General features: G+C 38.3%; 5 protein-coding genes and 1 non-coding gene across 7 annotated transcripts; 1 reads left to right on the top strand and 5 right to left on the bottom strand.

The window, feature by feature from the left end:
• Positions 1–1,382: 1,382 nt before the first annotated feature.
• LOC120002668 (ubiquitin-activating enzyme E1 1-like) lies at positions 1,383–8,994 on the bottom strand. Of its 2 annotated transcripts, XM_038851428.1 has the most exons (8): positions 8,785–8,994; positions 8,191–8,561; positions 7,214–7,431; positions 4,301–5,095; positions 3,069–3,937; positions 2,540–2,972; positions 1,663–2,301; positions 1,383–1,478 (listed from the first exon to the last, which is right to left on the bottom strand). In XM_038851428.1, exons 2-7 carry the CDS (start codon positions 8,546–8,548, stop codon positions 1,705–1,707), a joined length of 3,270 nt encoding a protein of 1,089 aa, XP_038707356.1. In that variant the 5' UTR covers positions 8,549–8,561; positions 8,785–8,994; the 3' UTR covers positions 1,383–1,478; positions 1,663–1,704. The 2 variants fall into 2 exon arrangements, with proteins under 2 accessions (XP_038707356.1, XP_038707355.1); XM_038851427.1 differs by lacking the exon at positions 8,785–8,994 and having other exon boundaries at positions 8,191–8,602.
• Positions 8,995–13,014: 4,020 nt separating this feature from the next.
• LOC120002670 (protein LIGHT-DEPENDENT SHORT HYPOCOTYLS 5-like) lies at positions 13,015–14,160 on the top strand. The gene has a single exon (XM_038851431.1). It carries the CDS (start codon positions 13,300–13,302, stop codon positions 13,978–13,980), a length of 681 nt encoding a protein of 226 aa, XP_038707359.1. The 5' UTR covers positions 13,015–13,299; the 3' UTR covers positions 13,981–14,160.
• A 3,880-nt stretch (positions 14,161–18,040) lies between these two features.
• LOC120001971 (gamma-interferon-responsive lysosomal thiol protein-like) lies at positions 18,041–21,136 on the bottom strand. Its single transcript, XM_038850501.1, has 6 exons — positions 21,088–21,136; positions 20,235–20,710; positions 20,035–20,100; positions 19,574–19,714; positions 18,680–18,772; positions 18,041–18,431 (listed from the first exon to the last, which is right to left on the bottom strand). The coding sequence occupies exons 1-6, from the start codon at positions 21,134–21,136 to the stop codon at positions 18,231–18,233; spliced, it is 1,026 nt and encodes a 341-aa protein (XP_038706429.1). The 3' UTR covers positions 18,041–18,230.
• Positions 20,625–20,696, bottom strand: TRNAK-CUU. Its single transcript has one exon. It is a non-coding gene; the product is annotated as a tRNA-Lys (tRNA).
• LOC120002669 (phenylacetaldehyde reductase) lies at positions 21,027–23,894 on the bottom strand. The gene is made up of 6 exons (XM_038851430.1): positions 23,656–23,894; positions 23,358–23,533; positions 23,083–23,268; positions 22,814–22,976; positions 22,143–22,329; positions 21,027–21,424 (listed from the first exon to the last, which is right to left on the bottom strand). Exons 1-6 carry the CDS (start codon positions 23,774–23,776, stop codon positions 21,277–21,279), a joined length of 981 nt encoding a protein of 326 aa, XP_038707358.1. The 5' UTR covers positions 23,777–23,894; the 3' UTR covers positions 21,027–21,276.
• A 469-nt stretch (positions 23,895–24,363) lies between these two features.
• Positions 24,364–26,991, bottom strand: LOC120002671 (mitochondrial import inner membrane translocase subunit TIM22-4-like). The gene is made up of 4 exons (XM_038851432.1): positions 26,679–26,991; positions 25,800–25,993; positions 25,646–25,718; positions 24,364–24,789 (listed from the first exon to the last, which is right to left on the bottom strand). Exons 1-4 carry the CDS (start codon positions 26,830–26,832, stop codon positions 24,704–24,706), a joined length of 507 nt encoding a protein of 168 aa, XP_038707360.1. The 5' UTR covers positions 26,833–26,991; the 3' UTR covers positions 24,364–24,703.
• Positions 26,992–27,033: the final 42 nt, after the last annotated feature.

Below are 27,033 nucleotides of genomic sequence, written 5' to 3'. Positions count from 1 at the left end.
ATTAGACAATGGTATGATATCGATCAGGGAAGTTTTGACGGTCAAGTCAGCTAAGTGACTGAGAGAGAACACAAGATACCTCCAAAAGTTAGATGCCCTTAATGTGACGGAACCTCTGATATTTATAGATATCTAGCTCACGTGATCCACCATGGACTTGTGGATATTGAGTTGGGAAGCACCAGGCATTGGTTGGATCATGGTATGGTGAAGGAGCTTCCTGGGCAACGAGGCATTAGATGGGCGGTGGAGGCTGTGGGCTTTCGCTGAGTTGATTGTAGATTGGACCGTGGCTCAATTGGTCGACCCATGGGCCTTGCTGAGAAGGTAGCCTAGACCGTGGACCTATTGGGCTCGATCGTGTACCTTGCATGGACATTGTTGAGAAGGTAGTCTAAGCCGTTGGTCTCGATCGTATGCCTCACGTGGGCATTGCTGAGAAGGTAGCATAGGTCGTAGGTCTGTTGGCCTTGATCGTGTGACTTGCGTGGACCTTGCTGAGAAGATAGGCTAAGTGGAGCTAGTGCTTGTGCGAATTTTGTCCTATACCATATCTCACAAAAACATCTGCACCATCCAGTGTAGAAAACTTGAGCATCAATCCCCAATTCAGCTTATCCTCTGCATGACTGTAGATTCTTCTGTTGTTCCCAAAATGTGAAATTTTAAATGGGATTGCAATCGATTCAAGCACATTCATTTTAGTCCATATGAGAAGGGCATGGAAAATAATGTCAGGATCTTTAATTGTTTGTAATGGGGACCATGTATCTATAATTATGATTACTATTAAGCAGAAACAAGGCGTGTTTGGAAGTACTGAAAAGGCAGTTGTTTCCAAAAGCTAAAGTTAAAGGATTAAAAAACCCAACCAAAGTTGGTGGATTCTGAAAAGCTTCACATGGTAGCAGGGGAAGAAAGTTGACATGGTAACTACACAACCCACATGCCTTATAATTTGACACTTGACACAAAACATTGAACACATAAGGTAGCAGATAAGTATTAGTCACCCTCTTTAGATGGTTAAGTTTGTGGTTACTTGCCTTGTTTAGGGTCTCTCTCAATAATGGAATGCCTGCCCTACTGAAAAAGTATGGTGTACATTATCCAAAATAATTGAGAGATTCTCATGAAATTTTGCCCCTTGAAATTTTTGAAGTGTGTCGTTTGATCAAAAACTCATCAAGCTTACTCAAACATGATTTGCCATCATAGCGGAGAGGCAAACGTAGATATTGGTAAATTTGCCTCGCTTTTGTTTACAGGTATTGCAAAGCTCTCTGTAGCATGTTACTCTCATCTATAAATCGTTACATAAACCAGTCGGCAATCATGACATTAGACGGTACTAGTCAAACCCATGAAGAACCTAGAGCAAGTCCCAACTTCCAACCAGCCAACTGTCAAAATTAAGCAGGTAACGAAAACTTGCCTTCCACGGGCAGATCCACCTCCTTCCCCCGTAACCGACGAGACTGCCAATGCGTAAAAATTAGCCAACCGCAAAAACACATAGCCAAAGCCAACAATTGTGAAGTTAATGCAATCTCAGCTTTTGAACTTATACATGACATGTGACAATGTTATGAAATATGTCAGCTTTGCATATGGATTAATTAGGGATGTATAATCAACGACGTTTAGCAGATATAATATCACCTTAAAATCATGGTCTAGCAGCAAGGGATCCATGGAAAAAACCTAACGGAAGTAAATGGAAACCAGAGGGATGTCAATATCATTGTCTTCGTCATCCTCACATGCAATAACAACATCGAAGTGCCGACGATATGGAGGGAGCTCAATCTTAGCCACTTCCACAGCCAGATCCACCACCTTCCTGTCCATTCGTTCTCTGTGCCGAAGGAACATACAATTATAGAGAAGGGAACTTCCGCAAGAGATGCTATAGCCATTCAGTCCCTTATCCTTGAGCCATTGGATAAGTTCCCTCAAAGTGGGATTATCTCGTATAATCCACCTGTCCCAAACAGTCCAGCTCATGTCACGATGTTTGATCACCTTTGGTGGGACGGGCTCAGCAATGGAAAACAGTGGCAGGGCTAGATTGGCAAATGTGTTCCGATAATCCTCCAGATTATGGCCACCATCCAGAACCTTATACAGCTCCAGGCACACGAGACCCGTTGCCATAGCTGTGGATGTTGCAATTGCAGGGATGATCCTTCCAGCAATGAACTTGGCTTTCAGCTTGTCAACTTCAGGAATGCTGTAGTTTCTGGCCCTCATGTTGGCAAGCCCAGCAATCACATCCATATGGTAATTTGTATCATCATCCTGGCAGAAAAAAGAGGTCGATATTCAAAAAGTTTGTTAATCCTGTTGGAAATTATATGTGGCTACCAAATTTCAATTTTACTATGAGATACTTTCCGAAAGTCAACAAACAGATCAAAAAATCTCATGCAAAAAAAAGAATGACACAGAATTTTCAAATTATAAGTTGCAAGCATAAATGAACTTTCCCCATAAAAAGGCGTAAAAGACAATCAAAGGACCAAGGAAAGAGATTGACCTTCTCAAACTGAATTGGTTTCAACTTAAACCCTGCTGGTAGGGTCTTTCTACACTCCTCCAGCCTGGTGATCAATGCTTGAATAACTGCTGCATCATCCACAGAAGAAGTTGAGATACTAGTAGCTGTCTCATCAGTCACAATCTTGGCATCTTTCTTTGGCTGGAATTCCGGGACTATGACTTTATCAACATCCTCAGCCAACATTTTTGGATCCTTAACCCAGTCATGAACTGGGATGCCAAATATCTCTGCACGCAATATGGATGCTGCCATTACAAAATGGATATGACTGGGATCAGAAGTTGAGAACTGAAGTGGACGAGGAAATCGCTTTGGAGCTGACCAGAACGGAGCCCCAGTGCTGGTTGCAGCATCTTCAGGAAATGTATAAATCAACTGCTTAATACGAAGTGCAAAATAATCTTCAAATCTACAAACAGAAGATAAAATAATATCACTACACGATACACCAATACTCATCCTATTTGACAAAAAAGGATAACAAGCTCCTTCCCATGGAACATACCTTAGACGAGCCCATGCAATGCAATCTTGGAATGTCAAACATTTTTCTTCGTCCAGGCACTTGAGAACACGCTCCAAAGTGTCCCTTGCCTGAGCATCACCAGCATTTATCATTGCAGCATTGTACTCGGCTGGGTTAGACAGAAAGGAATTCAGCTCAGTAGGAATTTTCTCAAATAAACCCTCAAATTCAGATCGAGCCCATGTCAAGCAGTGATCAACGTTATGTGGGAAAGAGTGCACAGTGCACATGGGTGCTTGTTTCTCAGGAGGGTCTCTTGAAGCACCATAGTTTTCTGTAAGGTGAGGGATAACCAGCTGCGTGTTGCATTTGGCACCAAGTGTACCTGACTCAAGAAGTGGTTTCTGAAAGTATAAACACCTCTGATCAACATACAATCTTGCATTTACATTGTCCAATGCATTAATAGCCACAGATAAGTTCTCCCAGAAGGTATCGTCAAATACATTTTCCGTTTCAGGACCCACACGATTTTGTAAGGCTTCAATATATAGGCAAGGGTTTATTGAAGCAGCAGCAGAAGCAGCAACAGTGGATTTGGCCTGACCAATGTTCCAATCACGGAAAAGAAACTGCCGACTGAGATTACTCTTCTCAATTACGTCATCATCTGTGACTGTCAGCTTTCCTTGTTTGCCACATGAAACTCCCATAAGTGCCACATTCTTCAGGAATTCACATCCCAGTGCCCCAGATCCTACTATGAATACCTTAGCATCCTCTAGTTTCTTCTGGAGCTTTGACCCAAATACTGAAATTTGTGCATCATAACGACTGTTTAATGGCTTAAATTCACTGGCATCCAGTGTTTCTGTAGGAAGAGACTCCACTGAATCAAAATAAAAGAACTGCCCAAAAAAGAAGGAAGATGGTCAGTAGAACTGTAGAAGTGACCAATCCAACTTGTGGAATAAAGCTCAAAGCTCCCAACAACTAACTACAAATTCAAGTTAAACAAGAAATCTCGAACTGCATACATGGTAGAACACTCAGCTCAGGATTTCAGCACCGTTGGCGAATTAGATTTACAATCCATACAATAATAGAATAGTGGGAGCAATGTGCACATTTTGGGGCCGTGTTTGCAGTATGCACATATGTGCATGTGAGAGAGAGAGAGGGAAAGAAAGCATTGAGAAAAAGTAGAACACTTAGTCAGCCAATAAGATAAAGCAATCAAAATGAAAATAGAACCAAGAACAAACTACAACCTGATAAAGAGGATGAAACTTTCCAGAACATGCTTTGACAACCTCTTGCCCGACAATACCACCAAACATAGCAGCCATGGGATTCAGTACAGCCCTAGCACCAAACGCAAAGTGTCGTAAAAGTTTTGGGTTGATATCTTCCACTTTCCCATCCCCCAAACCCCCATTGGTATTGCTAACCAGAGAGATAAGTTTCTGAGCATCTTCTTCAGAACCAGCAACAGGGAACCGACCCATCTCAGACACAAACTTATCCAATGCTTGGAATGCTATGTGTAGGAGAGGTGGGCGATCAAACTTTGAGAAATCACTCAAAAGGAATTCACCAGGATCTTTAAGTGCTTCTCTCAATGGCTTGAAGTTCAAAGCCTTTGGCTGTTTCACCTGTGTGACAATACCACCTTTCTTATATTGCCCAAAATTTGTGGTGTCCTCCTCGAGGACAAATGAATACGGCCTGGCACTTTTAATCCTCCTTGGTTTTCCATCATTCAATTCAGTCATTCCTTGAACTTCAGAGAAGACAACAAGATCCCCATCTTGAAACTCAAGCCTTTCGTCATCCACGCATGAAACTAGAGCGAGGTTGTCATTGCTAATGGAAGCAATTATACCAGTGTGAGGTTCCTCTCCATCAACATCTAAAACTGTGAAATCAGGCCCAAAGTCACAAAACACAGAACCAAAAAGACCTCTAACTTCAGCCTTGATAAAAGAGATTGGAGGCATGTGATTGTGGCAGTAGTCATTGAACTCAATAGCTTTCTCAAGACTAATATCAGCAAATACAACAGCCTGTGGCACCAGAAATAAAATTGCAATACAGAGGGTAGTGAGCATTAATACATAGATATGCAAAAAATCATACAGGACCTGCCTGCATATGGGAATTAGGATAATAAGAAAAGTATGCCTACATTTAAAGGTTTTCTATAATTTTTCATTATATGGTTAAGCTTTATGTACTCCAATTATGATATGCAGATTTTAGGGGTTCTTTTTCCTGAGATGACAGAAGGCTATCCCACCCAAAAAGTAATAAAATTCAAATAACAGAGAAATTGACATTTCTTACACGTCAGTCCACATGACAACGAAAAGAAACCAGGAGAGCAAACTTATTACTTTCCTGAAATTATTTGCCCAAGAATTTTTTAGGAGGTAGGCTTCCAGCGTCACACTCACTTAGGACCAACCTCTAAACTAATCGATAAAAGACCACATCTTACATTTCTTCCTGTAGATGTGCTGCTCACTTGATTATGCCGATTCACATGCTTTTAACACTAAAAGGTACATCATTGTGCCCTGCTTCGTCATCTACTCATCTTTGAAGAATTCCTTGTCTATTTATATATATACATCCAAATAGTTTATACCATAGATTCCATTCAGGCCCCAAATTGTTAAGTTTATTCAGAAAGCCCAAGGTGAATTAATCCATATAATATGTGGAGAGGTTGTTTCCAGGAAATAAATATGTGACCTCTAGTTGCACCTGCAACTCTACTACTGGGGTGCAACTATACCACCGGGTCACACGTTCGCATGTATAAAAAGGTGGAATGACTTTGAAGGGGGTCCTAATTTACATACCGAGGACTACAAATGGAGGAATGACTTTGAAATTCTAAGAGTGCGTTTGGTTTGTTTGTTTTCTATTTTCTATTTTCATTTTATGTTTTTCGTTTCCTATTTTTTATTTTCTATTTTTTAAGAAACAGAAAACATGTTTGGTTTGTAGTACCTAAAAATTATTTTCTATTTTTTATTTTCTATGTGACATATGAGATAATTATTGATTATAAATATATATCTAGAGCCCGCTTTGTGTATGATGATTGCGTGTGTCTATATGTATGTGTGTGTGTGTGTGTGTGTGTGTGTGTGTGTGTGTGTGTGTGTGTGGGTGTGTGTGTGGGTGTATATGTGTGTGTGTGTGTGTGTGTGTGTGTGTGTGTGTATATATCTCTGTGTGTGTGTGTGTGTGTGTATATATATATACTGTGTGTGTGTGTATATATGTGTGTCTATGTATATGTATATATGTGCGTGTGTATATATGTATATATGTGTGTGTGTGTGTATATCTTGTAGTACAATCCAAATCTCTCTTATAGCTTGTATATGCGGATTTCCACTAACTACTGTTTGGCGACGGAGCAACACTTGCTCCGCGTTTTCAAGTGAAAACATGATTTTGACGTTTTCTAAATTTTCTAGAAAATGAGTTATCTTTTTCTGAAAGATGAAAGTGAAAATGATTAACTAAACACCATTTTCTATATTTTCTATATTTTTAGAAAAGGAAAATGGAAAATACTTGAACCAAACAGCCTCTAGGTTTTTCGTTTTCAATTTCTTATTTCTTGATTTAAGTGAAGAACTAAAACCTCTAATACTGGCTCCAATTTCCCCACATTTAAGATGCTACGGAATACGGAGTTATAACGGGAAACATCCATTTGCTGTTTTGTCAAGGTTAAACAAACAGAATGCATAAGAAAAAGTACAGTGAAAAGAGAGAAATTAGGTCTCAATTCAAAAGTAAAACGTGTAAGTCAAGAAACAATAACAGTATACCTAAAGGTGTCTTATGCATAAATTAACGGACCAACGACATATTCTGCATACTAGTTTTATTTGCCACCATTAATAATTCAGAAATTCATGATAATAATGATGTAAAGTACATATTTATGAAAGGGGAAATAATAGGCTATTAACAGCACATTGGTAAAATAGCACAGAGCATTATAAAACAAGTTCACTCTCAGTAAAGCATTCAAACATCCCTCGACAAAAAAAAGGTGTTATGGAATAAGTTCAGCCTCAAAGAGATGCAAATGTGCCACACCAACAAGAAAGTTAGCAGTGAGTTGATTTAAGGTGCAATGCAAAAAAAAAAAGTACCTGAAAATCAGAAAGTTTTTCTTTTGTTAACTTCGTTGTCAATGTAGAAATGACCACTGCATTGTTGAGTTCTTGCAGTTTCTGAACAGAAGCAAGTGCTCGATTCTTACCAACATCATTCTCTGAGAAAAGAAAATTACTAGACAAGTCCCATAATTCCACCTCACCTTCATCATGCAAGGTCACAGACTTCATCCCAGCAAGAATAAGATTTTTCGCTGCGGTAGGTATAAAATACATCATTAAACAATAACAAGAGGAAATTGTATCATTAAAAACAGGGGACTAACAGCTCTTGTTTTTGCGAAGTATAGACTAGACACCTCAGTAAATGATAAAGTAATTCATTCCATAAACAATAAACAGCAGCAAGAATTTCCCCCATCTTCCCCCTTTCAACCATTTTCGCAAACCCAAGAAATGGTTTTAAGAATAATAATGCAATACGCAGAGCTAGTTATTGGGAGCATCCTTCTATACGCTATTAGAAGCATCAACAAATAAGCATAACCGAATTTAATTAGCAGCTATCACCGAGAACTGTTTAAAATAAGCCAAATATAAAAATGAGGCTAAACTCAGACTAAATCAAAAATGGGTAGCTTTACATGTTTGTCAAAGTACAAACAACAAATTACACATGACATAAGCATAACTCTTTCTATTTCACGAAATATAAAAGTGAGAACAATCAGGTCAAAGATGACTACTATTCACCATCAACAAATAAATAACCGCAAAAGATGGCAGAATTTATAAGTACATAGCCCATGTCATAAAGAATTAACAAAAGTTGAGCAACGTTGTGCAAAGGTACATTTAGAAAGATGTTGCTTACTGAACATTGTGAACAATGAATATAGGGAATCAGATCCAAAGATCCAGGATCATCTTACAAAAAACTAAAGCCATCAGTACAATAAACACTGAAAATCATCGTGTCATAATTCAAGACCACAATTGAAAATATCCATTACCTATCTCAGCCCCAAGCCCCTGCATCCCAGATACAATAACATTTGAGGCAAAGAGCCGCCGCATAGTCTCACGGCCGTACACCGCAAGCTGCCGACTGTGCAAATCCTCATCAATATCTTGCGGGCTAATATCACCTGGAGCCATGATCGAATCCTTGATCAAGCCGCTGCTGCTAGTAGAGCTATTGCTATTGTTGTTGTTAACACTAATGCCACCGTAACTGCTCTGCTTTGCAGTTTTATCGGTGGTTGCAACACAATCGATCCGACACTTCTTGATGGCACTGCTGTCGTTGTTGATGTGTAAAGTACCGTCCTCTACAACCACCTCCTCGGCAGCTCGCTTCTTCGGAAGCATATAGTGCAGTAAACTGTCGAAAATGTGACAAGATTCCATTGGCATCACCAAAACAGCACAAACGTTCGAGTATATGTTAGCGAAAGAAGATTTACGCCAAAACCCCAATAAACCCTAACACTAACAGTACACCAGATTATTCAAATTTCAAAACGAATACGATCCGAAGTAAAACATTTAAAGAGGAATGCGAATACTTATCTTCACATGCAATGAAGATATCGAAGGAAACGTACCAGTACGGACTGCTACGAAGCGAAGAACGGAATCTCTGAGAGCGAGAGTCTGAGAGAAGAAATTGTTTGCTTGGTAAACGTGTCTCATCAAACGTGAATTTAGAGGGAGAGAGAAGGGGTATTTACGGATTTGCATGTTTTGGGATTATCGGAGTTTTGGGCTTAGCTTACCATTTTCTCCGAGAGATTACAGAAGGATAGGTCGGTTGAGGGGCGCGGGTGGACTAGCAAAATTGGCTTATTTTAATTTATTATTTTATTACTAGATCCAAAACGATGTCGTTTGTAAACCCTGGTCTCTGGGCCGTAATATTTATGGCTCCTACTGAACCAGATTGTACAATCTTGGGCCCAAATGTTCAGCATAAACATGGAATTGTGGATCCATGTCGTCGTTGCGATAGGGCCCATAACCGCCCTGTATCCCATTGCAAGGCCCTCCGCGGAACCTCGTTAGCTCTCGATCGGTTTGGCTGCCGGAATAACGTTTATTCTTCCTTCATCCCCTTAATCGTATTGAAAATGACTAGATTTGTACTGTCGAGTTGATGATCCTATAAATTAAACAAAGCGGCGATGAAAGAATCTATGTAACTTGGATTATTAGATGTCCATTATGCCTCAAGGCCCTTCAATGAAAGGCCCTTGCCCTACGCCTCTGAAACGAGTGGACCCAGACTCTCTATCAAACATCAGATTTATTTCTTTCACCACTACAGATGGGGACAAAATAAGAAGGCAATCCAACTCTGCACTAGAAAAGTATAAATGACCATAAACTTAGGAGTGGAATAGAATGGTTTTGGGTCGGATAAAATAACATATTTACAAAATATCTACATGTTCAACCCCTAATTCGGATTGAATTTCAAACGTATTTAATTTGACCAAACCATAATGGATTTTATTCCGGACAAATAAATAGAACAATAACTTAATTCGAATTAGGACCCGGACAATATTTATGTGCATTGGATCTGACTATTGAACATATAATTTATATCAAAACTTAATTTAATTCAGGTTGTAGAAATTCGGTCACTTCAACCTATATAAAAAGCAGACATAATTTTGCCACCTGTACATATAAACTCTTATTTTGGCTCACTACCACAAAGTTTTTTCTTTAGTTGGACTGTTGCACTTGCAAATGACAAAACGAAAGCCAATAGCAAAACAAGGTGGAGGACTAATCGATCTGACAAATAAATTATGTTAAAATATACAATTTCTCTCCCCTTTTTTTTTTTTTTTCACTCTTGGGTTCTTTCTGGGGGTCTTGTTTACTGAACAAGGCATAGAGAGTTTCATGACCTGTGTAACCCTGTCAACATCAAAGATAAATAGACCCTCCTTTTTTCTTCTTGTTTTTTTTATTTATTTATAAATAGACCCTCCAACATCAGAAAATGGGAACACCTGACTTGAATAGTTGAATGGTGGGTGGGGGTATTAAATAAACAACATCTAAAAATAAATAAAGAAAGACGTTTGCGCAATACTTGAAGATGATGCACCACTTAATGATTATGTATTAGTGTAGGGATCGGATCCAGGGAAGACTTGTGCATATATAATGCATATATATATACTATGACTTGTGAACCAGTTTGGTACACTGGGAATTTTAGGTAAAATCATAAATGCATTTTATTTAACATAGCGAATTCAATCATATTTTTTAGAGTCATAATACATGTGCCCCCAATCCTTTTTTGTGTATAATGTGAAGTACGTACATAGCATTAGCCTATGAATGTCACATCTAATCAGTTCATTTTCTTAGATTAGCTTTTCATTATTTATAGGTGATCATAGAATGATTAAAAGGGATGGTTTTGTGGGAGGGCAAGCATAGGCAGCTATGAAAAACACCTATACATATTCGTATCATAATAATAACGTGAATAATATATCATGAGTGAAAGGAGATGAAAAGAGATAAATATTAATTGTGGGGTTAGGAGATTGACGTATTTTGCCTTATTTTTAGAATCAGAAAGGTCTATAAATCATGACAAAAAAGGAGGCATTGGATGCTCCTTCCTTGGATTAAATAAAACAAAAAAGGCTTTAATTAAATTCACAAGAAATCCATTATATGGATTCCTTCTTCACCAACATATCTTGACTTTCTCTTTTGAATTGACTGGGATCCCACTGCAGCACTGTCCTTATGGAACCCACAAAACCCACTAATTTCACCAAAATATATGTTGAAAATGTTCAACATACCTCCACGCAAAGGCAAGTCTCAATTTCTCAACGAATCTAATCGGGATTTTCAGGCAAATTATAAAATTGTTATTAATAAATCAACGGTTTTAAGATAGTTAATTTTTTTTTTTTTTTTGATATTGATGACAAATTGACGGTGATTTTATTCTCGACAATGTTTCACGTGAATCAGTGACCCACTAAATTGAATTGAATCCTTTGTTTCCTATTAACTGTATGGACTAAAACTTGTGACAACATTTGAGAATCCTAAGCCCAGCTCTTTCCCTCTCTATACTACTCTCCCTATTTCCTATATAAGATTGTTAAAGATGGGGTATTTGTTAAAAGGAAATTTCTATCCATATCGTCCAAATAAAAGGTGAATAAAACCAGACGAAGAAATCGGATGGGCGGTATTTTGTCAGAGTACCGCATAAATCCAATCTAAACAACTCGAAGATGTATTGAACGTTATGAGCCCGAGATCCACACCCAAAACCTCTTTCTTGATAGAAATTGAATATTTACTTATAAACCACATTGTTGACTTGCGCATAATCGATGAAAGATGCCGTTCTTAAATCTTATCCACAAAAGTATTTAATTTCTTTAAATTGACATCTGATATGGGATATATAACACATATTTTCACTTCAACCAGTGTAATTATGAGTACCATGATTGCTACCTTGTTAATCATTACGTTCGTGACTCTCTAAAAGTTAATAAAATACAGATTGTTAATGGATCATTTTGAAAGGTAGTGTGATGTTGATTAATATAACAAAATAGTAGGGTGCTTGGACGCTGCTACTCTACGCTGAGTTTATTGCATGTAAGCTGCAGAAGCAGATAATCTCACTTCACAGGACCCACAACCATCCTTGCTAATTAACTCTCATTTCACCGTATAGGCATAGCATAAACGAACCTGCAGAGATGCGAAATCTTTATAAGCAGAACAAATTAAATAGATAGGTAGGTGGGTTTCCCCATTTTTGGGACGGGGCAAAACGAAGAGTATCCATTTTAAGAGATCGATCATGATCTCTATTTATATCAACGGTGCGTCATTTCAGCAATCATATCTATCCATCATCCAGGGGCATATTAGGAACATTACTGCTGCAAATGACTTCACTTTATATTCCTCATATGGTATGCACACATCTTCGATGGTTTCCTTCTTCTGTGTTTTTCAGATAAAATGATGGACACAGAGTTCGTGGGGAATGTAATCTTAATCTAGTTCATGATGCATGCAAACCAAAATGATAAATATTTTAGCAGTTGGTAGCTTAATTGTTGAGTTTGACACACATGATATACGTGAATTCGAGAGCTCCAAATGTCACAAGTATCTAAGTCATACAAGTTGAATGCACATAATCAAAATGAATTTGTGGGTTCCGCATGTCCCAATATGATACACATGAAAACAATTCAATAGTTGGGATAATTAGGGTATCATCTTTTGGAATCCCTATCATAACTTATTATAATTGTTGAGATCTCTATCATAAACACTAACAAATTAAAATGAACCACGAATTTAAAAAATTTTATAATTAAAATCAGGGTTAAATTAAACAATCACAATCGGCATTATTTTTATAACAATCATTGAGGGGAAAAGAAAAAAGTAAAAAACAGAGATGGGTGGCATTAGAATGTTTGACCTCCAGTCTCCACTCCAATTCGGCGATCTACTTACACAACCCACTAAAAACCAAACGCACCAATTTCTATCGGGTGGGTCCTAATTGGTTCCAGTGGGACCCTCCTAATGAGATAAAAGAGAAGAGGGGGGTACACGCACCTCGTGGCACGTGACAAATATATTACATGGAAAGAGAGAAAAGAGTGGGAGTGGAGGGGGCCGCCGATGATGAATAGTAAATAAACACGTCACATCGATTGAGTGGTCCACCACTATGTGAATTTCTGAAACAACTGAAGGAAGAAAATACCGCTCCCTCTCACTGTCACTCGTTCATTCATTACATTAACTCTTTTTACGTCCCATCATCGAACCCTCTCTCTCTCTCCCTCTGTATTTCCCTCTGGATTTCCCTCAAAAACCCTCACCAATAAAGAAAAACTCACTACTCTTTCCCGTGAAAGATCCCACTCGATCATAAACAAACCTCATAATTAAGCAGCCCTCCCCTCCCCTCAAGTTTTGTAGCTACAATTCGAAGGAGCATCATCAGCACAAGCATATATATATGTATATAGAGAGTTGGCTCCTAACCGATTGCGATTGATCGAATCGATTTCACCAGATAAGTAATCATGGAGTCGGCATCAGGAGGGGCGGGTCCATCTGACCCGAACACAGAAGAGGGACCATCAGTAACCGGGTCCGCACTACTACAAACACAACAGTCCCAAGTACACCAGCCAGAAGCTTCTTCTCCAGCTCCGCTGAGTAGATACGAGTCACAGAAGCGAAGAGATTGGAACACCTTCTTGCAGTACCTAAAAAACCACAAGCCGCCATTGACGCTGGCTCGCTGCAGCGGGGCTCATGTGATCGAGTTCTTGAAGTATCTTGACCAATTCGGGAAGACTAAGGTCCATGTAACCGGTTGCCCGTATTTCGGTCACCCGAACCCGCCTGCTCCGTGCGCCTGCCCGCTCAAGCAAGCGTGGGGCAGCCTTGATGCTCTAATCGGACGGCTGAGAGCGGCTTACGAAGAGAACGGTGGACGGCCAGAATCGAATCCGTTTGGTGCACGTGCGGTCAGGATTTATTTGAGGGAGGTCAAGGAAGGGCAGTCCAAAGCTAGAGGAGTTCCTTATGAGAAGAAGAAGCGGAAACGGCCGACTGTTACGGCCGCTTCAGTATCGGTGACACCGAATCAAGCAGTTAAGGTTGGTGGTGGTAGTGGTGGAGTTGATGGAGGCGCCGCCGTTGATGGTGGAAGTGCAACTATTGCTACTGCTGCTATTACTACTAGTACCTCCGTATAGTATTCTCTGATCATCTTAGTTTCTTATAATGCTTTTAAGATCTGTTTTTATTTTTAGCTGTGATTATAATGATGAGCTACATATGATCTGCCGATTCCTTAGAAATTGAATCGAAGTCGTTCAACTTGAGTTGAAAATTAAATCTAGTAATTACCTTACGTTCAATTAATAATATCTTCATTTGGTGTGTTCATTAATTAACTCGTGTTCACCGGGTAAAACTCTCATACTGAACCATGCTAACAACTAGTATTTTGTCTTAAACCATCCACGTCAGTCATTCTTAACAGATTCTACTCTCTACAGATTTACGGTAAAAATTCACTTTCTACAGATTTATAGTTTGCCTAACAGTATCACCATGTAAGATTATTTATGTTTAGTGCAGCTAGTCAAGGAGGCTGGAGCTGTAAGGATCCTATATCACACATCGGCTTATACAATCGAGTGGTATATATGTGTAAAGTCAATCCTTGACAATAATCTAAGCCTTTTCCTAGGCTTGGTGAGTTGAGTTTAGCCTTTTTGTTATGTTTGGGAGATACAAACTCTTGAGGGTAATATGGTTTATCAACGAGAATCGAAACCCCAAAGCAACCCCAAAGCAAACGATATAATTTGTTGTTTGGAGTGTGGATTTCTAAGAGAGTTGTTGTTGTTGGCAAGATAGGAAGCATTAAATTAATTTGTAGCCAAATTAACTTTCAAACCTCTCTCTATGCCAAGAAACTGTGCTCCTGGTCCCGGCTTGGGTTCCCCAACAAAGAGAGTAAAATCTTCTCTGAGATATATTTATCTACTACACGTGCGTTTCTGATCAGTTTTACACATATTTTTTCACAGAGTTTTCAGGTGCTTTCGTGATTCCCTTTTATATTCCCTGATGATGATTTTGTTTTGTTTTTCAGAATTTAAGATCTTGGCTTCTCAGTTTTTCACATTGGGAATGGGTAGGGATATAACTCTTATATTTACATCACACCCATCTCTCTCTCTCTTCTTCTGCCAATGAAAACCACATTTCTGACAAAAAAATATAGCCAATTGGCATCAGTGAACAGAAGAAAATAATTAAGAAAGATTATCTTATGTGATTGCTGCTCTCTTTTTTATTTTATCTGGGTAACCACCCACCTCAGAATGAAAGAGACTCCGTAGCCAATCTCTCTTATATATAAAATATATATCTTATAATTTTATCTTTGTAGTCTATATTATATATTTTATGTATGCAATCAATTTTGGCTATAATAGCATTAGACCCACCACTCACTCCCAGACAAAACCCATTTCTGATTATCACTTTAGCCCTCCCACATCCAATAAAATCATGTCGCATTTATTGCCTTAGCTACTTATGATGCATGACTTAATATATATTGTCTCCACTGTTATTTTAATGTGTGCTTCTCTCACTCCTTTTTTTTTTTTTTTTGGTGTGTGTGTGTGGTTTTGTTTCTTAATAATCGAAAAACAAACTTGATCGTTTTATTTATATAGAGGAACTTTCCCCTCTCCCTTTCTTGCTTTTGTTTTGCTACGTCAACCCCAGTAGCACTAGTTCTTCATGCAGAGAGTCCCAAAGGAAAGACCATTCTTCATGTCTTCTTCAAACATACATGTGTACATAGCGACATAAATAACATATTATATATTATGCAATATTACTATTTTGTCTGATCATATAGTACAGTGTTTGGTCGCAGGGGAAAAAATGACGAGTAAAAGTTAACGTATGAAAGGAGTAATGTCAAAAGATACATCGAAAGAAAAAGAGAAGGAATTTTCCTTTTTCTTTTGTCGTGTTACTTGAGTTGTTCACAAGGCGTATGAGTACAAAGTACCCCACATGTGAATGCCCTTGTTTAAGGCACATATATATGTATGAAGGGACAATACAGTAACACGTGGGGCACTCTGCTTAATTAAAAGGGTCCCACACTGATCAGACATCCTGGTCCTTGCATGATAATGATGTGATGATGATCAATGGTGGTGATTTTTTCAGAGTTTCATGCAACGTTGAAATTAACAGCTTTGTCCAGTACCAAATTGGGTATTTGGACTTTGGGAAAGACATGCCTTTGATATGGTTTGGTAAAAAAATAACTTGGGATTTTGGTGAAAGGCAATGTAGAGGACTGTGCCATACATGTCATTCAAGGACGCTTTGCTTGGAAATTTGGTCGGGGCTTCATAGTTGATAGGTTTAAAGGAATAGACCGACTTGCCTACTGATTTGATTATTGATTTTAAGAATTATATATATATATATATGATAATATAGGAATTCTCCTATGCACACATAACTTGTGTATTTAAAATACGCACCTATATTCTCACCGTTGATTTAAAACATATGAAACTCAAAGTAGTGAGCTACATTTGTCATTTCACTCATCTACACAAGTGATGCGTATTTTAAGTGCGCATAAGAGAATTCTTATATATATATATAATTCTACTGACTGTTAATTGTTTGTGTATAAAAGTAAAACAAGGTTTTCTTTTAGATAAATTCTTTGAGTGTAAAACTCCACCATTAATTCCTTCCATGCTAATTTGCCATTTTGTTTAATTAGATAGGTCGGGATACTTACCTCCAAAAACGTAATATAGATAGCTAGATGTTGGCATATTGCACGTCGTTTTTGGAATGTGACATTTGAGCAAGAGATCCAGCAGTAGCTGACGAATCAACATTAATTAAATGTTTAATGTTATTTAGCAAATGATTTGGACACATGATTTTTTATATATATATATTCACACTAGAAGTAATTAATCAAGATAGTGATTGCCTAGACAGCTATTGGCACGGTCCTAGATCCCACTCAAATACTTCTTCATTTGTGCAAAAATCAATTTAATCAGAGAATCGAAATGAGAGCTACGAGTCTTATTATATAAATTGGAATAAAATTATTAATGCTCACTTCCATGAAAATACCTGCACATATATATATATATATATGCATGACTAAGCAAATACTGTGCTGAGCTAAGCTCAAGCCTACACTGTAGCTTTAAGCCTTTAATCGAGCTGAGCCCAGGAGATACAAAATTAATAACTGTATATTAGTATTTACATAAACTAATTAATTATTAAACAAAAGATTAATTGGGTAACATAATTAAAGTAGAAATAGTAGTTGTCATTACAATCATTGATGACTCATCATTCTAGAAGACAAGAAAAATAATTGAAATTATTCTGGCGATGGATGTTTCTGCTTTATGAAATTCACGGATTTTGTTGCCCAGAAAGTCACCAAAAATGCATCGTTTACTTTGTGCAACAAGTAACATTTAATATTTTATAATTAGTAAAGTTGATTTAAATAAAATTGAGTGTGATCATTGGATGGATATCGTAATACTGACGATGTGTTAAGCTGAGGTCAGATAGCATCAGCTTGTAATCCCTTAGAAATAATATTAATTAACAAAATTAGGTAATATTATATTTATTTTTTTTATAGGTGACTGAGCTGATGATGTAGTGCTGTGCACTTGAAGAATAAATTCAAGTTGTCTGCTAAAACTGGACCTATTTTAGAGAAGGGAAAAGGAAGGGGGAAGAACAATAATAGGGCCCAATATAACTGTGCCTTCATTTGCGGACACCATATATCTTGATCGTATGCTCGATGCTATCTTGCTTCTTTTTCTCACTTTAGCACAAAAGGTGAAATCATTTTCTTATAAACGAAAAATAATTTGCATGGCGTTGATCGATGATTACGCAGCTGTGGAATTCACGTGGGACCAGGACTCCTCAGTAAAAATAAATAAATTCAGTTGTGTACTAAAAAAGTAATTTTATTAATTTATCATGGATCATCATCATCAAGGAGAGCCCAATGAAGAGTCTCCTAGTGCACCAATCAGCGGTCAAGGTCTAGAGTTTGTGCAGAAAGGGCCAATATCATGCACCACAGCCCGAACGTTCAGTATCAGTCCAAAACTACGGCTGGTCTGGGCTGGGCTGGGAAGGACATATTGGCCAAAAATCAACAAGTGACCAGTCTGTGATTGAGTCCAAGGAAAAAACAAAAGAGAAAATGAATCTCATTTTATAGTCACCTCCTATTATTACTCTTTTAACATATTCAATAATTACACTGAAACATTTACATACTTCGAATATTGCCTACTAACAACTTGAGATTCAGTCATTATAAACAAACCAAAAGCCATGCCAAAGCAGGGATAAACAAAGTCAAACAGTATATGTAATCTCAAGCTCCCTACATTGATGCTGCCATCTTCATCTGTTGCATCTGGGCTGATAATGATAAAATCACATCCTCTTCTTTGTAACTCACTGGGTAAAAATGCTTATTTCCTCCCCCCTTTTGCATGGCATCAAGGAAAAGTTCACTGCAAGCCTTGAGTACTTTAGTGCCTTTATAAGCCTTGCAGATGTAGCTTATGAAGTCTTGGTACTCCTACAGCAAATGGGCAAATGTCATTTGCCGAAGATTTCAATTTTTAACCTCTCATAAATAGGGAAAAAAAAAAGAAGACTTCGGCTCGCATTATATGGTAGCATGGCAACATAGCAAACAATTGTTTAAGAAGGTCAAATTCTTTAACTACATGATTTGTTCATCCATATTTCCTTAGTGGCAAAGATTAAATAAGACGAGATCACGAGAATATAGAGATTAACATTGATGAAGTTAAAAACAAAGACCTCATAAAGTGGTTGTCCATCCACAACTACCCAAGGCACGTATTCATGAGGAGGCTGAAGGTCATTTGTTTCAGCAGCATATTGTAGTTCAAGCTGCATAGAAATAACGCATCCAGTCATCAAGACACTTCAAACCGTCGGACAGACTATTAACAGAAAGATAATTTAGAAAACATCAAATAAAAAATAAAACGGAAGTTCTCTGAAAATAATATTCAATATCATATAGCGTCTAACTCATAATTACGGGAACCTTAAGCAGTTAGTCATTAACTAATTCAAGGACCACATGATACATACATATAGATGATAGAAATTTTTGAAATTCAGTGGCATAGTTATATAACAAATGAAGAAACTCTTTCCCAAGAGCATTGATGCAAGGAGTTCTCCAGGACGTACTTCGACACAGTACTTCTTTAATCAAAGGGGCAGAAAAACGTATAATGTCAGTTGTATGACAGCTGAAGGTACTTATCTCTCAAGAACTCAAACGTAAGGAATCCTTCAGGACAAAATTATTCATTGGATATTGAGTAAAAAAGAAACATTCCCCAAGCTGATAATCCAAAGTGCTTTTCATTTTCCCCACACTTCGTCCACAATTATACACGAAACTTCACCACCTAGCCAAATTTGGCTCCTTTTCATATTGAAATACTCAATCTTTCCTTAGGAAGGTGTGAGGGGTCCTGACATGATCCAGTCTTTCTCTTATACAAATTGTTTAGTTTAGTTTCTTACATCCAATGGAGTATGTATTGATAAGTGATAACAGCTCAAATTAAATATCAGTTGTCATAGCTCAACTCAAGCAGACAACATTCCACAAGTAAAATTAACACAACTTGTGTGAACTTTCTGAAGTCTAATGCAAGTCACATATATACTAACCTCTTTACCAAAACCACTGCTATAGCAATCAGAAATGGGTTTTGAATCCAATCCCAATTTCTCAAAACAAGATTCCCATTGAGCGTATTTGTGCTGGTAGACCAAACTCTCAACACAGTAGATGAAAGGAAAGTGCTCATCCTGAAAATTTCAAGGTTAGGTAAGAACATAAAATTTACGAAACCATCCCAAGCAACTTGCATTTCATTTGAACTTGTAAAACGAAGAAAGCAATAAATTTTGATAGTTGATTTTTCAAAGCAAAATAAGAAAAGATAATTCAGCATCCTCAATCCCAAATCGCTTAACCTATGAAGAAACACAATATTCTAATTAGTGCCAGTTTAATGATGATACGTCCATTTTAGTGAGCCCAACAGTGAGCAATTTCCGCTAATTTTTGTACAGAAGTTAATTGGTAACATTAATAGAATTCTCTAACATGAAAAGCTAGGTCTTACCACCTTAGGCAAGACATGAATTGCACAGGCTTCAACAGTGTTCAGCAAGCACTCATATGGACCGTGCTGAAATCAATCAACACAAAATGAATCTCAGAAATTCGAGTCAAAATAAGTTACTTCCTATAACTACAACAATCCAAGAACATCATTAGGTCTCAAACTATGAAATTCAAGGAAAAATTGCAATTATAAAGAACCTGGCATTTGAAGGTATCGTTGCCTAGGATTTTGGCATTGCCCCAAGGGACGAGCTTCAGATCCACGATGGAGATGAGATCGTCTTCGAAGAGCTTCACCAGGTAATTGACTATGAAATTGGCACTATACGGGCACAGGGACTCGTAGTAGAGAACAAGTGAGACCTTACTGGAATCTGAGCCGAACGGTCTGGTAGCCAAAAAAGAAGGAGGGGAGAAGAAGAACAGGCAAAATAGAAGGGACGGTGTTGCTACTCGAAAAGAGGCCATGGACGATGCTTGGGAACTAGGACGTAAAAAAGTAACACAGGACATAAGCCAAGGATAATGGGGTGAATGTGTGATTACAATAACTAACACGTGTCTGAGGGGCAAAACTATAAAAAACACCGCCCACCGTGGGGCTCGAACCACGACCACAAGGTTAAGAGCCTTGCGCTCTACCAACTGAGCTAGACGGGCATTTGTGCTAAACCCTTTTTTTAAAAGAATATATGGGGACTCCCAACCAGAAAAGCGAACGAGCTTTTAGGCTTTTAGCAACCAAATAAAGAAATTGACGGACTCCAAATTCCAGGACCCATGAATTTAATTTTTATTCACAAAAGATAAAAAGTCCACAACTTTGGCCACCCAAATATGTATCCTTTGGGGAATAACCGCAGGTGTGTTCACATTTACTAAAAAGAATTGGTTCTTACAAGCAACAATTTAATAACTTCCCCATTGAGAAAATAGTGATAATAATATCAACTGTGTAAACAAATTAAAAGTAAAGTTTTATAAACCAAATAAGTTGTCATACGGCAATTTCATATTTGAAATGAAGGAAGTCATAAGAATCATAAGACACCATCTCTTGGAACATCATCTATGATTATCACCAATGAAGCTCTCATCATAGTTCAAAAGCTAGAAATGGACGAGATAAAGAGTAACTATGCCAAATGAAGGCCAGAAACTACAGCTTTCTATATAAAAGGGAGATTCGTTCACCACTTTATATACCATCCATGGGTTTCCTGTTTCCAAGCAGCTTCAATCAAGAAATAATTAGTCCCCTGCTCTTCAAACTCTCGACAGCATCCTTTATTATCTGCTCCATAGGTATAAATTGTAAGCCCAAGTCCATTAGCTTCTTTGATGCATCCTTTGCCCTCAACAAGCCAGGTTGTGTATCCCTTGGTATGCTACACAAAAGCACATCAGCATATCAGATTGAGCAGTCTTTTATTCATGCCATCATTCATTTCAGATCACATTTATAATCAGGGAGACATGAGAGACCTATCAAAGGTCAAGAAAATAAGATAACATCTTGGTTCTCATATCAGGACCAGCTTAAAATTGTCAGATGTATAATAGTTCACAACAGAAAGTTTAATTTGAAAAAAGTCCGAAGAAAGTGGAACAACAAAATATTACCATGTGGAGAGGCAAGACTATCAATTATGTCCATATCTGATTCCAAGGCTTCACAATGGAATGGAAAGGGTGACAACATTTTCTTGCATCAAAGGGAAAAATGACATTTCGCAAAAAGAAAATAGAGTGGAAATGAACCCATCAAAACTAGTTCCTATTAATCTATGACCAACCAAAAGACTTGACATATACTAACTATGTGTTTGTTCATTAATTTATGACCAAAACAAAAGCCAAACCAAGTATAATTCATCAGAAGGACAGTTAACTACACGGATAAAACTTTATGAAGTTGGAGCATGATATTGAAAGATAGTACTTAGAAGTCAGTTAATGAGATGGGGGTGATCAAAGAAAACAAGCAGATTAGAGGAAAAGGAAGACCATTTTTTTTTTTTTTTTTAATATAACACTACAATACATGAAAAGTATTTCCCAATACAAAGGACACAATATAGTTCAGAAGAGAGACAAACTCATTACCAGGGCACATTATATTCAGGGTAGAGTTCAGCAACCTTAGCTACAAAGTCACCGTAATGAGATATAGCTTCAACACACATGTGCCTTCCAGTTGCAGATGGACTTTCGTACACCAATATATGTGCCAATGCTACATCTTTAAAATGAACGGATCCCATAAAAAAATCCTTGTATGTTTCAGTGCATCCTACCAACAAGGACAGACAGATTGCCATAGTCAAGTACTCAACAGTAATTATTAGAAGGATGAAATGCAGGACATATCAAAATCTGAAGTAAAACCTCTAAGAATGTTTGTTCTCCACTAACCACATCCTGGCTACCAAATAGTAGGAATGTGACAACACAAATCTTTATTTAGCCAAGGACTGGATCCATTCATATGACCCGAGGCGTAAACAAGCAAAAATTTTATCATGAAACTAGCTCATATCATTTATCAATTATCACACACAACCACAACCACAATCCCTGCCCCAGGTCCAATGTCTAAATATCACAACAATAAACAGATATTAGACAAGCTACTCCAACTCAAAAGATTGAAGCAATCGCTCTTTTTTTTTAGATAGGAAGGAATCGCTCTTAAAAACCAAGAAATTTCTAAGCATCAATCGACAACTCAGGCATAAGCATATAAGCTAAATACAACTACTTCCAATAAACATTACCCTGGAGAAGGCGCAGCAGCATCATCATGCTTGCATTGAGTGTCGGGGGGATAACCGGGCCCATCACGGTTCCTGGATTCACAACCACCACATCCAATCCCTTCTCCTTCGAAAACTCCCATGCCGTCTGCTCAGCAAACGTTTTTGATAGTGGATACCATAACTGGATCACAGAACATTTCAAGGAAATGTCCTGATTACAATCCACAGATATTACAAGTAATTGATTTTGCGGGGATGAAAGTAGGATAAAAAAGAAAGTCACCGACTCCAATTTGTTTGCAGTACTCGACGTCGGTCCAGCAATCTTCTCCCTTGACTACATCAGCAGGCCACTTAGGGCTCGGAGTTATGGCCGAGACCGATGACGTTACCACCACGCGCTTAACCCCTGCCTCCTTTGCAGCTGTAAGCACATTTTCCGTTCCTTTAATGGCTGGATCCAGAAGCTCCTTCTGTTGAAATTCACAAAAACAAAAGGTTAACAAATGAAACTAAAAGAACAGAGAAACTTAAAGGAGAACGCTGTAATTGATAATCTTTCCTGAGGATCTAGCACTCGATCGACGATGCAGGGAGAAGCCAAGTGGAAGACTCCGGCGCAGCCCTTGACGGCAGAAGTGATGGAGAGGTAGTCGAGGAGGTCGATTTGGAAGAGACGGAGACGTCCACTCTCTGCTCCTCCTAGGGCTTCTAGATGCTTAGTTTCCTTCTCATCCTCTGTAACAAAAACAAACCAAGCCGGTCACTGTCTCAACTCACGGGAAAAAAAGTAGAAAATGGCACGCACGAAACTGAGGAGAAGAGATCAAGAATAAGAAGAAAGGGAGAAGGAGAGTAACTGATATCTCTCACGGTGGCGTGAACAGTGTAGCCACGGTCCAGAAGAAGATGGACGAGCCAGGATCCGATGCAGCCGCTGCCACCGGTAACGCACACCACTGCACCTGTATCGTTCGACATCTCTTCTTCACTCCGCTTCTCCTTGGTTTCTGGTTGGTTCGAGTTCAGTGAGACTGGATAAGTATAACTGGTAGCTTCCGGACACTGTGTAGACTATTGATTCCTGGACAGTGGACTGAGTGAGTGGAGACTAATACCCGGCCCGCCAGACGAGAAGAGAAGACGTAATGGGTCAAGTGATCAGCTTGTTCCATGTTTGATCCCAATAGCATCAGATCGGCCCACAACGGACATGAATCAAACGTGAAATTAAGCCCGTCTAATTTGAAGACACGAATGTGGATACCCAAGTATCAAGCTTGAGCGTGCAACTCAAGGAAACCCACAACAAATAGCCGATTTCTAAGGTCATCCAACAACACAGCAGTAAAAAATGAGTTGAGTTGAGTTGTGTTTGGGATTGAATTACCATAAGAGTATAATAAGACAACAAAGTCATATGACATATCATTAGTCATTACTATTACTATTCTGCAATCTGCAATACATCGTTCTAGCCATAACTTGCACTTACACATACACAGAGTTCCACGGCAGCTAATCAATTCGAAATTTAAGAGACTCAATAATGTACTTACTGGCGAAAGTTGACATTACATCCCGATTCTTCATTATGAAAGATAGAATAATCGGTCATCATTCACACTCAAATTCAACTAGCCAAAAAAGCTTGCTATTACATATTCATCTAAAGGTCAGATGGATCGAACGATCCAATCACCACCTCTATGGGAAATTACAAAAGAATATGCGTCCTAATAGTACTGTGGTATATGGAGGAATTAAATAGTACAACTTCTATCTTCTTTCTTGGCGATGAACTCAATTTGAGCGAGGATGGTACTACGATGAATTTAGCAGGGCAGCTACTACTCCTTGTCCAAACTATAACGTGGAATTTGCAAAACTGAAACTCTGGGTTTCCGCTTAACTATGTCTATCTAAGAACTTTTCTATCAGAACCGAGAAAGCTGCAAAGCCAGCACAACCAACACAGGCTGCTTGTGGGCCGCCTGGAAACACAACACATAGAGTTTGAGAGAACCCAGTAGCAAAGAGCACATAAAGCAAAGCCATAAACAAAAGACAAGCAAGCACTAAACTATGACAGCCACTAGAATAGTTCTGTTCGCAATGATAGAGTAAAAAAGTATAAAAAAACAATGAGCGCAGAGACGGGCGATCAACTTCGGCACTCTATTTCCATTTCCATCACATATAGATTAACACTCTACTGATCATCTATGCTTTCATAAAGCAATTTATATTTATCCATGCCTGAAATTCAACAACCAATCTGGTTTTTAAAATTCTGATATATAACCATTTAGGTTCAGTGTAGCAAAGAACTTCAACTAAGCATATGGTTAGTTTACAAAAACAATATGATGTTCTAATTCAAAGCTACATTTGAAAATACAGTTAACTGGTACTGGTGTGTTCTTCACCTTTGGTTATGTAAGTTACAGTCTGACACCTAGCGTGGCATATATGTATCTCCTCAAAAGTGTTTCAAAAAATTGAACACCGCTTCTTAAAGATGTTGAACAAATTAAGGACTAACTTCCACCTCACCCTTCATACGGGTATATCCTCAAAAATTGGAAGAAAAAGTGGTCCGTGTTATTATTGTTGCTTTGTGAATTCTAGTAAATGCGTAAACAGAGTATTCAACAGCATATTCCGACCTTATAGGCTCAAATGCAAATATTAATCGTTATCACCTTATCTCTTCAACAATAAATAAAACGTGGTTGTCTGAGATACAAGATTTACAAACTCGGAGAGCTTAAGTACTATCGTCATCTCACTAGCACTCTACAGCTTGTACGCACTTGGTATATAATTCAACAACAGCAAGAATGTTACCTTTTGCCGACATTACACCTCCAGTTATGCAACCAGCAACAACTGTATTTGTCATGTCATGTTTTGCCCGAGCCTAAATAAGAAATCCAAAACCTGAGTTAATGCTTCAATGATTTTTAACTAATCAAATATATAAAACTTAAGATCTTTTCACCTTCTCAACAACACACTCTGTAGCTGAGAAAACTAGGCCCATGACAGCAAATGCCTTGGCTGAACCCCAGCTCCTTTGTCCCATCTGCTTGGCAGTGTAAATAAATTGCTGCCTACCAGTCATTTCATCATGCATTGTAGGATGATTATCAAGTGCACCGAGGAACAAACCCATGAATAGCCCGAGCCCACCTCCTACAAACATTGTTCCAAAATCCAACACACTTGTCAAATCGACATAGTCAAGAACCCCTAACCCTTCCATAGCACAGAGAACACACTCGGTCTCAAAAAATGACAAAACGTAACCTAGCAGCAAAGAAACAACAACATAGAACAACCAGACTTGAATCAAAACTTGAAAGTTTTCTTTTGTGATAGTCCCCAACTCCCCAAATAGTTGAAAGGGAAATAGAGAAGGTAAATATATTCAATCTTAATGCAATCTCATAGCATGCTTCTTTCGATTTCTACAATGAAGTAGTTACAGTTTTGAATTTCAAAACCTCTGAACCAAAATTTGATAAATAAAAACCCTTCCAACTGAGATACCAGCATTTGAAAAAGACAGAGCATAACTATTCCCAACTGAATTCACAGCTACCATTCTCACAACAGATTAGTAGGGTCAAAATTTTCAAAAGTCTATTTTCAATGCCGCTCCTCCCTCATTTTCCTAATAAACGACATGAAGTCATGAACTATGAGAAATAAAGAAGCAGAGATTCAACCACAATGCAACTTTTCACTTTTCAACAGCCCCAAAATAAACTTTATAACATTTGACAAAAGAAGGGAGCAAGTGGTGAACTTTACGAACAATTTAGAGCAATAATAAAAAGGACATGTTAACCAGAAGAAGATGAAACTTTGGACTAACCCATGACTCCGCTGACAACACTGCGAACAGCACAGTTGTTCCAAACTTCTTGGGCGCGGATCTCCTCAGCCGAGGGCATTCTAAAAGGCTCAATCTTGGACTTCTCTGGCTCCTTCGAACCATTCCCAGATTCAGCGCCTGAATCGGTAGCCATTGTATAACAGCAACTCGAATCCAAAAGTGATAAATGAACAACTAGGAAATGGAAGAATTAGAGAAGGGCAGCAATCAACGACGGAGGGGCAGGGAAGGGGGAAACCCCTTATAAGCAAAGCGGCTTTGGAGCGTAGTCGCCACGGCATTGAAGCGAGACGTTCTTACCGCGAAGTTTTAGCTCGTCGAGGTCGGTTGTGAA

This window comes from Tripterygium wilfordii, chromosome 7 (assembly GCF_013401445.1).
Source record: "Tripterygium wilfordii isolate XIE 37 chromosome 7, ASM1340144v1, whole genome shotgun sequence".
Taxonomy (NCBI): domain Eukaryota; kingdom Viridiplantae; phylum Streptophyta; class Magnoliopsida; order Celastrales; family Celastraceae; genus Tripterygium; species Tripterygium wilfordii.
Note: the sequence above shows the minus strand (reverse complement) of the source record. Positions and strands in the feature narration are given on the sequence as shown.